The sequence below is a fragment of the Trachymyrmex septentrionalis genome, unplaced genomic scaffold (assembly GCF_001594115.1).
Source record: "Trachymyrmex septentrionalis isolate Tsep2-gDNA-1 unplaced genomic scaffold, Tsep1.0 scaffold29, whole genome shotgun sequence".
NCBI lineage: Eukaryota > Metazoa > Arthropoda > Insecta > Hymenoptera > Formicidae > Trachymyrmex > Trachymyrmex septentrionalis.
In genome coordinates this window covers 49,868-63,646 of record NW_017305451.1, presented here as the reverse complement: position 1 = coordinate 63,646, position 13,779 = coordinate 49,868, and the positions used below count along the sequence as shown (strand labels likewise).

At 28.2% G+C, this 13,779-nt stretch overlaps 1 protein-coding gene across 1 annotated transcript in view; it reads right to left on the bottom strand.

Annotated features, from left to right (window-relative positions):
- Positions 1-2,974: 2,974 nt before the first annotated feature.
- The window catches only part of LOC108749354 (synaptic vesicle glycoprotein 2B-like), an 18,719-nt gene continuing 7,914 nt past the window's right edge, over positions 2,975-13,779 (bottom strand). The window contains 10 exon segments of the mRNA XM_018487972.1: positions 2,975-3,089; positions 3,698-3,825; positions 3,961-4,120; positions 5,038-5,152; positions 5,223-5,421; positions 5,529-5,686; positions 8,657-8,901; positions 9,173-9,294; positions 10,424-10,586; positions 12,438-12,599. Coding sequence (XP_018343474.1) covers positions 3,019-3,089; positions 3,698-3,825; positions 3,961-4,120; positions 5,038-5,152; positions 5,223-5,421; positions 5,529-5,686; positions 8,657-8,901; positions 9,173-9,294; positions 10,424-10,586; positions 12,438-12,599 — 1,523 coding nt within the window. The 3' untranslated portion in view covers positions 2,975-3,018.

Genomic DNA, 13,779 nt, shown 5'->3' with positions numbered 1-13,779 from the left:
TATATATATATGTGTGTGTATCATATTTGATTATTTTGTTGAAAGAGCCTTGTATGTAGTATTTTTTTAATGTATGAAAAGACATTGAACTAATTATGTCGTAAATTAAATCTATAAATTGAACATATATTTTGAAATGAGTTAGTTTTTATATATAATGTTGCTTATCGGTAAAAAATTTTTCGTATAATCATAGATCGCTATACAAAATTATATTAAAATATATACAATATAATGTATGATCCATTATGTAATTATATCCCACATAATACATAATATCGGGTGCGTTCTGATATTCACTGCCAGTGCTGAAATTACACAGTATATGTTACGTGCTATAGATTTTCAGCATTGGCAATGGATATCGGAACGTACCCATTATAGTAATATCATAGCAATATCATTTTTCCATTGTAATATTACAAATCTAGAAATATTATTGAAATATTACTGAGATATCACAACAATATTACAATGTAAAAATGGATTACAGGAATATTATCTAGATATATCACAAAAATATCACTACAATATTGTATAATATTTCTGTGATATTTATGTAATGTTTATATTTATGTAACATTTATTGGGAAAAATTAAAACGTTTTAAAGAGAATTTTTAAAAGAATTTATTAAATTGATATTTTTAATGTTATTTTTAAAATTATTCCATATGATATTAATTATAAAATAATACTGATTGTCAAATACACAATAACTATTATATAATATTATAATAAACTGAAAAAGTTATACTAAACTAAATATCACTTGTAAAATTATGTGTGTGTACATATTATTTTGTGATATTTTAATAACGCCTTACTGACATCTCTAATGTCAACAAAACATCATAAAAGCGTTATTAATAATGTCATTTTGCTACTTAAACCGTTATATTGTCACAAAATTGCTGTGATATTTCAATGTTGCTTATCAATATGTAATACATCAGTAATATTTCTGTGATATTATATTGTAATATATGTAATATTTCTGGTATATTGCAATATTACTACTTATTTTACTTGCTATGTGAGATGCAATTATATATAATGCTGTTATAATTCATATATAATTATATATATAATACATAAATTCTTCATTGTGTGTATTTATATAGTATTTTCATTACAATATATGAATCTATACAACGATTTATATACATTTTTCTACATATTTATATGTGATTTATTGTAATTTACATATAAAGTTATGTAATTACATATAAAGTATCCAGTCACATAATTTGTTATATACATATGATTATACAATATAAGAAATAAATATGCAGCTTAATGCTTGAATACGGCACTATTTATTTTTGATGTAGATTCATAATGATATTAAAGAAGATCGAAATCCATGAAGAGTTTAGCGTGTCTTCTCCTTGTAGATTAAGTTAAATTAATTAGTTGACATATAAAATTAACTTAGGGTCTTAACACAACTTATTGTCGTCTCTTTATAGAGACATAATAAGTTGCATCTACACATCGTACATCAAAGCTTGTGTGTTATAGCTTATGTCTATACTTAAATCTTTGTGTTACAATAATTCTTGTGCTCAGACTATTACAATGAGAGCTGCATGAATAAAAAGATAATTTTAAAATAACAGACAAATTTTGGGCGAATGAGAGTATAAACGCAGAAATTGTAACGTAATATTCTTGTCTATTATTTTACATCGAGAGTTTTACGAAGTTTTACTTCTGTTTAGAGACTTTAAGTTGAAAGTAATGTAAAATTAAACTAAATTAAATATGTTAATTTAAAAAAAAATTTTATAATTTAAATTGAAACCTTTAATGATTTTGCGGGAAAAAATCCTTTTCAATAAGTTGGCAAAAACACTTTTTTTAGCAACCCATATATATTTTATTTAAAAAAAAAGAGCAATTACATTACTTCATAGAACAACGTTTTAGCTTTAAGAATCTATATTTTTATTTGTGATATGCTGATTTTTAACGAAGTTATGAGCAATAAAGTCAAAATGTTTCTTTTTACTTAATCCGCGAGTAACTCAGAAATAAAAAATGGTAGGAACATTTTAAAAAACGATTTTGTAGAGAAAGTTCCAAACCTTCACGATAGATAATCGTAGAAAATTAGCGCAAATTTTTTTGGGCACGCTACAGATCTACAAAGGGAAAAAAAATTTTTTATTTTTTTTAGGTAGTTTTTTATATATAAATATTAACAAAACTCACACAAATTCAAAAAATATACTGACCATTCGAAAGTAGAGATTTCAAGCTTTAAAACTTTTCTTTTCTTAAATTTAAATTTTGATCATTTTTAACGAAAATATTAATGGAGAAATGTCTTTTTATCAACTTGTAAAAGGACTTTTTCCCTAACTTAAATTATATGGAAATGTTCTTCAATAATTCTGCGTATAACGTAAAATATATGTATAATATCAGAGCAGAATAAAGTAAACAAGATTCTACGAAAAAAATATAATAAGTTAGCTACGCTGATGCTGAATACTGACGCTTTTCTCTATATAAAGAAATCTTTGCCGACGAATAGCCATCATGCAGCAATTTTTCATTTCACTCTTCTTGACATTGCATGTTGCATATGGAAAAGATAAAAAAGACATTAGTAATAAAAAAATTTATTACATTTTTTATACGTTGCATTAATTGCATTTTTCGTTGCTGTTATGTTCATATCAAAAAATTGTGATAAATAAGATTAGAACAATCAAAGGCAGAGATATTAAACGAAATATTAAATATTTCAGTCGTGGAATGAACTGCAAATGTGTATTGTACACATCGGACAATCTATTCGTTTATACTATATACACGTATATATAGAATACATTAGATGAGAGACTATTAGCCTTATTTACTAAGTGAGTGTGCATATTTATATAATGGAAGATATAACGACGACAGTTATGTTAAACTGCACAAAGTGCGAACAGATATTTACATATTTACTTTTCGACAAATAATAAAACAAATAAAGAAATTAACTGATTGAATGTAACTAGAAAGATCAAACAATATCTTTTGGTTTGTCATCTTGCGTTGTTTTTCGGGGTAGAATAGCAACCAAAAATGCAGACACTGTAAAGTAATTAGAAATGGTAAAAAACATTTTTATAATGGATGGGGAACCTTAAACAAAACTACAGAACAAATAGAAAACTGAATGGCAAGAAATGCGTTTTTTTAACATACAATTATTTCACCTTATTATTCACCTTATTATATCAACCTATTATTTTGTGTATAAAAGTACGATTATCAAAAAATTAATAGTTTACGAGATATTTCTTATTTTATTTCAAAATGTGTCAGAATAAAATGTAAAATATTTTATAATTTATTTATTGACTTTTTTATATAAACCCCTATCTTAATATTTTATATACAGAATAATTAGAAAAACTATTATATGTATATTGCGTAAAAACTCTTATGATTCTAGTTTACAAAATGTCCATGATTCTTATTCAACCTTTGAAATTAATTTTATTATTACTATCCTCCTTCAAATCATATAACTTTTGTCTAAAACATGTTACCATTTTTGCCTAACATGTTGAATTTTTGACATATGCATATGTCATTTGTTTTAGCCGTTTTAGGTGCCCCACGAGATATACATAAAATATATATTATATTCAATGTAAACATATGGATGCTATTCAATATGCAAATATTGTTTTTACCTAAAGAGGCTAAACCTATCATGACGAACGGTCCTAAACATGATAGATTGAATAAAATCGGAAACAATAGATTGCCAATTACTGCGCCAATTCTTCCCGTCATCATGGTTATGCTAACTGCCGTAGTTCTAGAATAAGAAAGAATGAATATATTAAATAACACAATACGATAAAAGATAATGAAAAATAATGCCATATACATATATTTTTTTAATTAATGTATTATTATTAATACGTAATTAATGATAAGTTAATTGCCATGCCTTAGATATGTAGGAAAATTATCGACAATGATATTAACAACAGTTGCCCCGCCTATACTTGTCATGGCAACAAATACCGAAGACAATCCGAGGATACCATTAGTGTCTTCAGTCCAGTACAATGAACCACAACAAGTAGCAGCGACGATGAAGCAAATTGCTGCACAGAAATTAAATAATTATAAGAATAACAATTAATATTGTATATTATTACATACGTATAAAATTCATAAACATGTACAAACATTTATATAAACATATATAATATTATACACAACAAGTAAGAATTACAGGTCTATAATAGTCGAAGCTGGATCTTAGATGCTTAAATAATTTCCATGTGAATCTATATATATTTATATGTGCACACACACACACACACGCACACACACGCGCGCGCGCGCGCGCGCACACACACACACACACACACAAAATTGGTATACCTATATTATATACATGTGTGTATAATAGTCATTTAAACTGCGCGCCGAATAGGTTTTTCAGACTTAGAAACGTAATAATTGAATTACTGTAGTAATATCATAAATTAAATTGACAAGCAATGTAATAATTTCAATCAGACTTTCAATCAGACATCCTATTGGAGATATTATAGAACCAGAAAAGAATGAAGAGTAAATTGAAAAGAGATTAAAGTTTGAACTAATTTGATCGAAATCCATTTTCCATAAGATTTGTACATGGTTGTTTGAACTTCTACATCCATAGTTTTGATCTTGCTACTTTTAATTTTCATTTGTTTGGATCATTAAAACTACTGTTCGTACTACTGTTCGTAGCTGATGGTAGGCCAGTTATTGTACAAATTTTAGTTAGGTATTGTAATATTTAGGAAGTGGTGTACATATATGTGGCGTAAAAGACAGTTAAAAATTCTTTTTGCAGGCTTGTGAACCGTTACACAAAATGTGTTATAAAGCTGATTGTATTGAGAAATAATGATTTTATTATTATTTATTATACATAAAGAATAAATATATAGCATTTGACAACATTTCTGATTTCCCCTCGTATTTTAAGTAAATTTTTATCTTTCTTTAACATCAAATTACTTACCCATTAACTGCCTCTTTCCAACCACAGTTATCAGAGAACCAGCTACAGTATAACCGATAACACCTGTCATGGCGATGACAATGGAATTGATAAAGACTCTGGAATTCAACTCGACCTAAAATTATTATGTACATTATTTTTATGGGATTTATTTCGCGGCCAACACTTATAAATTAACAATTTACCGGAACGCATACAGCTGTAGAATTGCCTATCGTATTGTTAGCATAATACGTGGAATTAAGATACGACTCTTCCTGATCTAACATGTAACAAAATGAACGCTGCAATCCCGATATATGGTTATCATCCTTCATCACAGTATTTTTATAATTTTCAATCATCGCGAACAGCTGAGGCATCCAAAGTCGGAGCGAATTCGATCTGCACAGTTGCAATCGGCATCAAGCGAACTCTTCAAGTTCCATTTATTTTAGTGATTCCATTTTTGTAGAAAATAAAAATAAAAATAGATGAAGAATTAAACTGACCCTATTGTTGCTCCAAGCTGTATCATTGATATGAGTATCAATCTGAAGACATTGGGTCGCAAGAAGAGTGGCTTTATCAGTTTGCAACAATTCTTCAGCTTGTCCTGTATACGTTCCCCGCATGATTCAATGGAATATTCATCCTCTAGACTTTTTATCTATATAAATTAATAATAATACATTACATTATACCATATCAACCTTAGCAAAAAATATTAGATACCTATATTTTTTTCATTTATCTAAAATTCTGTCACCTGTATTGTTCTCAATTATTAGTTATCAGAATTATACACAAGTTAAAAATGTATCCTTTGTTTCTTAAAACAAAGGATAATACGCACCAAATGTCAATTAATTTTTTAGCTAAAACGTTATATGATAATTAATAAGGTGCTTAATATTTTTGGTCAAGGCTGACTGTATACATATACGTAGACTGCTGGAAAAGTTTCTGCAAACAATATGAAAAAACATGTAAAATTCGGTAAATGGCTTTATTGTTTTTCGAAGTATTCGCCTTTAAGATCGATACATTTTTGCATACGCTCGAACCAATTTTCGAAGCATTTTTTCCACTCTAAGGCTGTAACCTCAGAAATCAGTGTACTAAATTTCAACAGCTGTTTCAGGCGATTCAAATCGCTCACCACGCATCTTAATGTTTGGGAACAAAAAGAAGTCATTAGGTGATAAATCAGGTGAATACGGACAATGAGTCATCAATTCGACATTATTACTGGATAAAAAATCAATGGTTTGATGTGCTGTGTGACAGCTGGCGTCATGATAGATGATTTCGGTTTGTTCTACGCAATTCATTTATGACTTCTGGCAAACAAATTGTTGTATACCAATCAGTATTTACAGTCCTTCGATCCTCTAAAGCCACGGTTATCACATGTCCGGTATAACCGAAGAAACAAGCAATTATTTGCTTGGCAGCACTGCGTGAACGAACAACTTTTGTTGGTTTCGGTTCATTTGGAAATACCCAAACAGTGGATTGTTGTTTACTTTCGGGCTCATACGAATAGATCCATGTAGTGGTCCCCAGTAACGATATTGTAGATCAAATTTGACCGACCTCGGTTGAATTTCTCGAGCATTTCTTTGTTCCATTTAACACGAGCCTGTTTTTGAGCTTCGGTCAAATTGTGTGGGATCCAACGACTGCAAAGTTTCCGTACGCTCAAGTGATCATGCAAAATCGTATGTATTGCTTTCATGTCAATGTCTAAGGATGCCTGAATCTCGCGGTATGTTATATGCCGATCTCGCTCAATCATTTCACGCACAGCATCAACATTAGTGGCAACAACAGACGTAGATGGATGACCTTCACGGAATTCATCACTAAGAAAAGTACGTCCACGCTGGAATTCGGCAATTATAAACAGTCTTATTGGATGGTGCTTCATCCCCAAAAGCCAAATGAAGTCGATCCATGCATTGTTTCGGAGTTAGATTACATTTATAATCGTAAAAAATCATTGCCCGAAAATTTTCATGCGAAATTTCCATTTTCTTACAAAATAACTTCTTTTAAAATACTATACAAACAAAACTAGTTGGCTTGGGTACAAATTGTTAATTGAATTATAGGTTAAAAATATTTAATTTTACGGATATGATAGTAGCAGAACGTTGGCGCCACTGGAAGTACTAGATTGCAGAAACTTTTCCAGCAGCCTACGTATCATTCTTATTACGCTGATTCTTTCTTTAATTAATTTTATAGTCGCTCGATTTATCGAATCTCATTTCTCACTTTCAGTTTCATTATGCGTTTTCTTTATATACGCATCCTCATAAGAAAAATAACACAAGTAAAATTGTTTAGGAGAAAGAGGAAAGAAAATTACATATTTTAAATTTAATTACTTGCTTCCCTCTCTCTATAAATAGGTTTTTATTTTTTAATTCAACTTATATCACTATTCTATATTCTACTTTAAAAGAAGGCCGTCGTATTTAGGACACAATCCGCACATAATAATAAGAAATTTAAAAAATTTTGCTTTGCGGGGGTGCAATATATTCTTTTGTTTATGTTTAATGACATATCAAATTGAGAAAAAAATTTATTAAATTTTAATAAATATTTCTTTGAATAGTTTTAGCGGAATATTTGCTTATAATAAATAAATATTTAGATAAATGAAGAAGATGATAATTAAATCACAAACTAATGGTTCCTATCTAATAGATATCTAATAAATATGTGTTTATATTCAGTAAATATCCCAGCCGCTAGGATTATTCAAAGAAATATTTATTATAAAATTTAGTTTATTTTTTTCTTAGTGTAATTATCCTATTCTAATTTTTTATCTACTTTGAGTTCTGTTTATCATGTTTCACTTTCCTATCCATTTCATGTACTGAATAACATGTCTTTCTTTAGTACAAGTAAGTATTTCAGTAATCGTTTCATCTTTTGCACGTATATCTTTGTTTTTTATACATCCATCATCATATTCATCCACGTCTTCACTAATTATATGTGCATACATGTGAACGTAATGAGATTATTAAAATCATTAAAGTCATTACAATAAATTACATAATGTATTTAAAAATTATGAATATAATACAACGACAATCTCGTAATCACTGTGTGCACTGTATTCTGTATATTTTATAATATTGCCAAAATGTGAATATAGATAAAGCATCATGTTTTTACAATCAAATTTTATGTGTTCCACTCAATTAACATAATATTACTTGTGCCAAGAAGTACAATCAAGCAATTTAAACATATAATTTTTGTTAATTTTACGCAATTAAAATTTTATATTATTTCTAATAAATACATTGGTTAATATATATATGTATATATTTTCGAATATAACATATTGTATATACATAGTATTATCATACTAATATAGAAAGTACAAAAATTTAGTTAGATACAGATTAGAAAATGATTTTGATAGACCATTAAAATAATTTTGCAAAGCGTTTAAACAATAATGATAATGTAAAAAATTTTGATATTTCAGCAACGAATTTGAATGCCCTAAAGAAATATTTTGATAATCCAATAAAACTATTTTCAGATCAGTATCTAAATTTTTTTTTAGATATTTTAACAAAAAAACGTCTTTCCTACATGCACGTACCGGATATGTATTGGGATCCTTGCCAGTATTGAGTGAGTAGATTTTTTTAAACACATTCAATGCCTCGTCATGTCGACCCTTTAAGATAAGAAAACGCGGACTCTCTGGGAAAGCGAAAAGGGCTATGCATGCTAAAAATTCGGGTAGTGAACAAATGACTAAGAACATTCTCCAGGAAGCTATCTCTAATGTATCGCTTAAAAACTTCATGTACCACTTTTGAGGTATTATAAGCCATGCTATACCTGAAAATAAAGAAATTAAATTCAAATTTATTCAAATTTATTTGTCACAAAATGTACATTGAGTATTTAATAAAAATGAAATATTGTGCGTTTTTTCAATATTTTTATTATAAATTTCTAAATCAATTTTAACTCTTTCTATTTCCAGCTCTTACAACATCAGCATCACGTATATTGCAACATTGCACACGTTATCGGCGTTAAAATTTGATGTATAATTTAATTCTCGTCGATGGAGTATGTAGATAAGGTATGTCAAGGCTATACTTACATGGCAAAAAAATGTTTCCCAGTGAGAAGAACACGCCAAGCCACATGTATGACCTCGATCGATGTGTTTCGTTGTGTATTTCCGCTAAATACGACATAAGTGCTGCATATGGACCAGATATACTAAAATTTGTTAATTTTTTCAACTATTAATTATAACAAAATATTCAAAAAAATATTCTATTTTTTTAAAATTAGTATAAAATACATTGCTATATACATTTGCTATAGACACGTGAGAGATTTCAAAATTAGCTGCTTTTTAGTAGAGCATTTCTTAAATTTTTAAAAATAGCGCAAGATATTCATCTATTTCTGCAATAAATATATAATTGCTTTTATCTCTGTTTTATCACTAGGTTATCTTATAAAAGAGTATTTCTTGCAAAAAACTTCTTCTTTCTTCTACACTTGTATCGTTATCTGACTTTGATTTGCGATTTTATTGAAATATTTTCAAATATTTTCAACAATCGTATCATAAAGATTATTGATCACTTTTAAAAAAAGCTCATCTTTAGCATTATATATAATAGTTGAAAACGTAATAACTTTATTCTTAGTTTCTTCTATGCATTGTTGATGATTTTGTTATAATAACAAGAAGTTCGTTGATAATTAATTTTTTAACTTTATCTTTTAAAATATTTTAAATAATACTTTGCTCAATATTTTTTCAAATTACATATTTAATTTTACTATTGACTCGTGAGATATTTAACTTTAGATAAATTTAATACAGATATTATTGATTCTTAGAATAGAATTTACAGATTACAATAAGTCTCCAATAAATTTATTTTAAATAATTAAATTTATTAAAAATCAATAATGGAATATTGAAAAACCGTTCAATATGCATTAATTATTAAATTTTTATAGCATATTTACATATAATGGCTTACATAAAAAAAATCCTCTTTCTTACAGTAAAAAAACTATCAAATTTTCAATTTTTCTCTTTGTGCGATTGTCGGATAAAAATCTGGTTAGCAATAAATGACAAATTATCGGATATATAGTACGATTATCCGATAAATCTTATCTTATATAAACATTATACCCTTATAAATAAGTTATAAATGTGTCATTTTCTCACAAAAAGATATTAGTCCTTAAATGATCAATTGTCTTTCATTATCTCCAAAACGCTAATTTTTATTTGTATCATTTTTCAATTAAAGCAGTATTAATTAGAATATATGCATTGTATTGTAATATCACCACACCGACTAATTCAATTTCAACTTACATCATACCATCAAAAAATTTAAACGTTATTAAATGCCAAGATTTGTGTGAAAAACACATCGCCACGCTTAGTAGACCAGTAAGTAAGTAACCATACAACATTATTTTCTTACGACCAAATATGTCAGTAACACAACCCCAGAAGAATGCCGTAATGATCATTCCTGAAAAAAAATCAACTGTTAGCTGATTCTGCTTTCATAATACGAATTTTTCATCAGGAATTGCTCATTAAAGTAAAGACGAGAAATAAATAAAACGTTTATGTTTTGAAGTAACATCGTTCCTGCATTTGCGGCATGCCATGAATTTACAAAATCGATGCTAGATTATTTGATAAATACGTACCTAGAGACCTCCTAGTTAGAAATTGATTTTAGTTAAAATTAAAGAAGATAAATACTTACTTTTCGTTTTGTAAGAAATCCATTCTAATCGGATTCGAGAGACAAGACGGAAATTTATACATGTAATACAAATATAACTAATGTTTTTTTTCTATAAGAAGCTTTTTATCATTTTTGAAAGCATAATACTAAAGTAATATTTAAATTATTTTATATATTTTTTGTACCTTTAAAAATTAAAATTTAAATATTTAAATATATTGTCTTTCTTACTGTTTTGCTTGCATTTTTTCGACAGAATATCCGCTTTATTAAAATTTTATTGTTGGTAAATAAGAACACATACAACTTTTTGAGAATACATAAAAATATATACGAGTATAATTATGTTTACTTTTCGGTAAAAAATTTTTATGCATGAATATATGTAAATATATATATAAACATACATAAACATATATAAATATTTATAAAGGTATATAATTACATGAAATATGTCCGTACAAGTTTATATATTTTTCTTTCTTTTGTAAAATTATTTTTTATATTTTCATCATCATCATTATTGTTATTATTATTATTATTATTATTATTATTATTATTATTATTATTATTATTATTATTACTAATAATACTTTTGAGGTTTTCACGAGTCTTTTATTCAGAGGTGCCAAAAGATTTGCAGGTTATCCCAGTATTATGATTCATACCTTATATCAACGTTTCGTGAATCTTGCCGTTCATCAGGGCGAGGGGAGAGCATATTATTACTTTTATTACATTAAAAGACAATTTTAAAAAAGAAAGAAGAATATATAAATATGTATGAACATATATTTCATTCATCATACATATACATTCATTTCATGTATAATTATACATGTTTATAAACATTAATAAGATTGGAAATAAGACCGTTTATGTTAGATACATTACTTTAAATACGAAGCGCCACTACAGTTTGAATGTTAAGATGTTGTACTATTATATATATTCATTTAAATGAATATATATAATAGTTCAACAGCTTAACATTCAGATCGTAGTGACGCTTCGTATTTAAAGTAATGTATTTATAAACATTTATATATATTTATGTATATTCATGCATGAAAAATTGTTTACCAAGTTTTTTTAGATATAATTCGTAAATGTGTGTGTGCGTGCGCGCGCGTGTGCATGCGTGCGTGCGTATGTGCGCGCGTATGTCGTATGTGTAGTGCGCGCGCGTGCTAATACACTTTTATCTTATTAATTTTTAATTAGGAAGACAAACAAATTGCAAATGTTTACAATTGGTTCAAAGTTCTTTTAATAAAAAGCATTGCAGATTGCGAGGAAAGCCCCATGATGACTGTACCTTAACGCCTATATAAATTAACCGGTCACTAATTGTTCACAGATCAAAAGTATCGAAAATAGACGGCCGAAAATTGGTTGGTCTGAATTCGCATACGACAAGAAATAAAATGGTACGGTATTTACCGTGAGTTCACGCGTATTGCTCTCACTATTGTCTACGAATGAATCGGCAGTGTACACCGCACGATAATCGGATAATACAGACTTTAAGTATGCCAAGCTATAGGGTTCCAGGGCTCTCATTGAGCTCTCTGGCATCTGTAATAAAGCATTATTACGCAATTGTTAAGCAGGTCAAGATACTACCTGCAAACGCCATCGAATTCAATAGTCCCTTGTCGAACATCGTTAACTGAAGATCACATTCGGCGGATGGTAGTACGTAGGACATTGCTGACGACGAAAAAATACTGGAGAAGCTAGCCGGTAGCACCGCCAGTAATAGCAAATAATTAAATTTTCCATATCCTAACACATAAAAATATTTTAACGTATGCATATTGAATTAGTCTTGTTTTCAATGTTTTCAATAACAAATATTCATAATATAGCACGTTTAACATCTTGAAGGTCATCAATAATTATCGATATAATAGAGGAAATTATTAGCACAAAAGGTAAGTTGACATTACATTTGGTTTACGTAATGTCTAATCTATTTATGACGAAAGAAAGGCTAGAAAAGTTACCGTAAAATATCTCTTTTATAATGTAAGTACCCTAAGTTTAATAAACAAATATTATAATAAAAAAAAGAAAATTTGATTAAACAAGAGATATAATAAGTCTTCAAGTGTTTTAAAATTTCGCACTGCTTGAGAGAATAATTTAAATTTTAGAAAAATTAGTTAAAAGAAAAGTTTCTCACTATGTTCTACATATTATTTTAACTAATAACAGTAACGTTTATAATAAAATAATAAAGTTAAATGTATGTAGACACGTAGAGTATATACGACTTATATTTAAAAAAATTAATGAATTCGATTGGATGCATTCTGTGCGCAACGGTGCACATTACAGTCGTTGTACACAAATTAACATAAAAATGTGTTGAAGTGTTTGCGAGTTATCGCCATGTCGTGATCTATTGCTAATGCCAATGTTTCATGAATCTTACCGTTTATTTCATCAGGTCGAAGAGCGCACTGATACTGTATCAGTGCAATGTGCTCCTCGTCCTAATAAAATGAACGGCAAGGTTGATCATGAAGTAGGACACGGCGATAATCCGCAGACTTTGGCTACAGTGCAGCATATTCTCATATTTTATTTATTATAAAAAAATCTACGCAGGATCATTCCTAGCGTAAAAATATAGAAAAAGTCTCTTTTTAATATAGCTTAATTATAATAATTAGTTATTTAAACGATCGAATATCGAAATTGTGAAAATTGTACCAATGAACCCAAGTCTTCCATATCAATATACAGAGTGTTAATTAAGTATGTTACCATACTCAACAGAGCGATTATATATTAAATAGAGCGTCCATATATTTATATGGACTTTTTTACTTGAATAAATATATGGACTTTTTTATTTGAAATAAACCAAAGAATCGCTCTGTTGAGTATGGTAACATACTTAACTAACTAACTAACTCTCTCTCTCTCTCTCTCTCTCTCTCTCTCTCTCTCTCTCTCT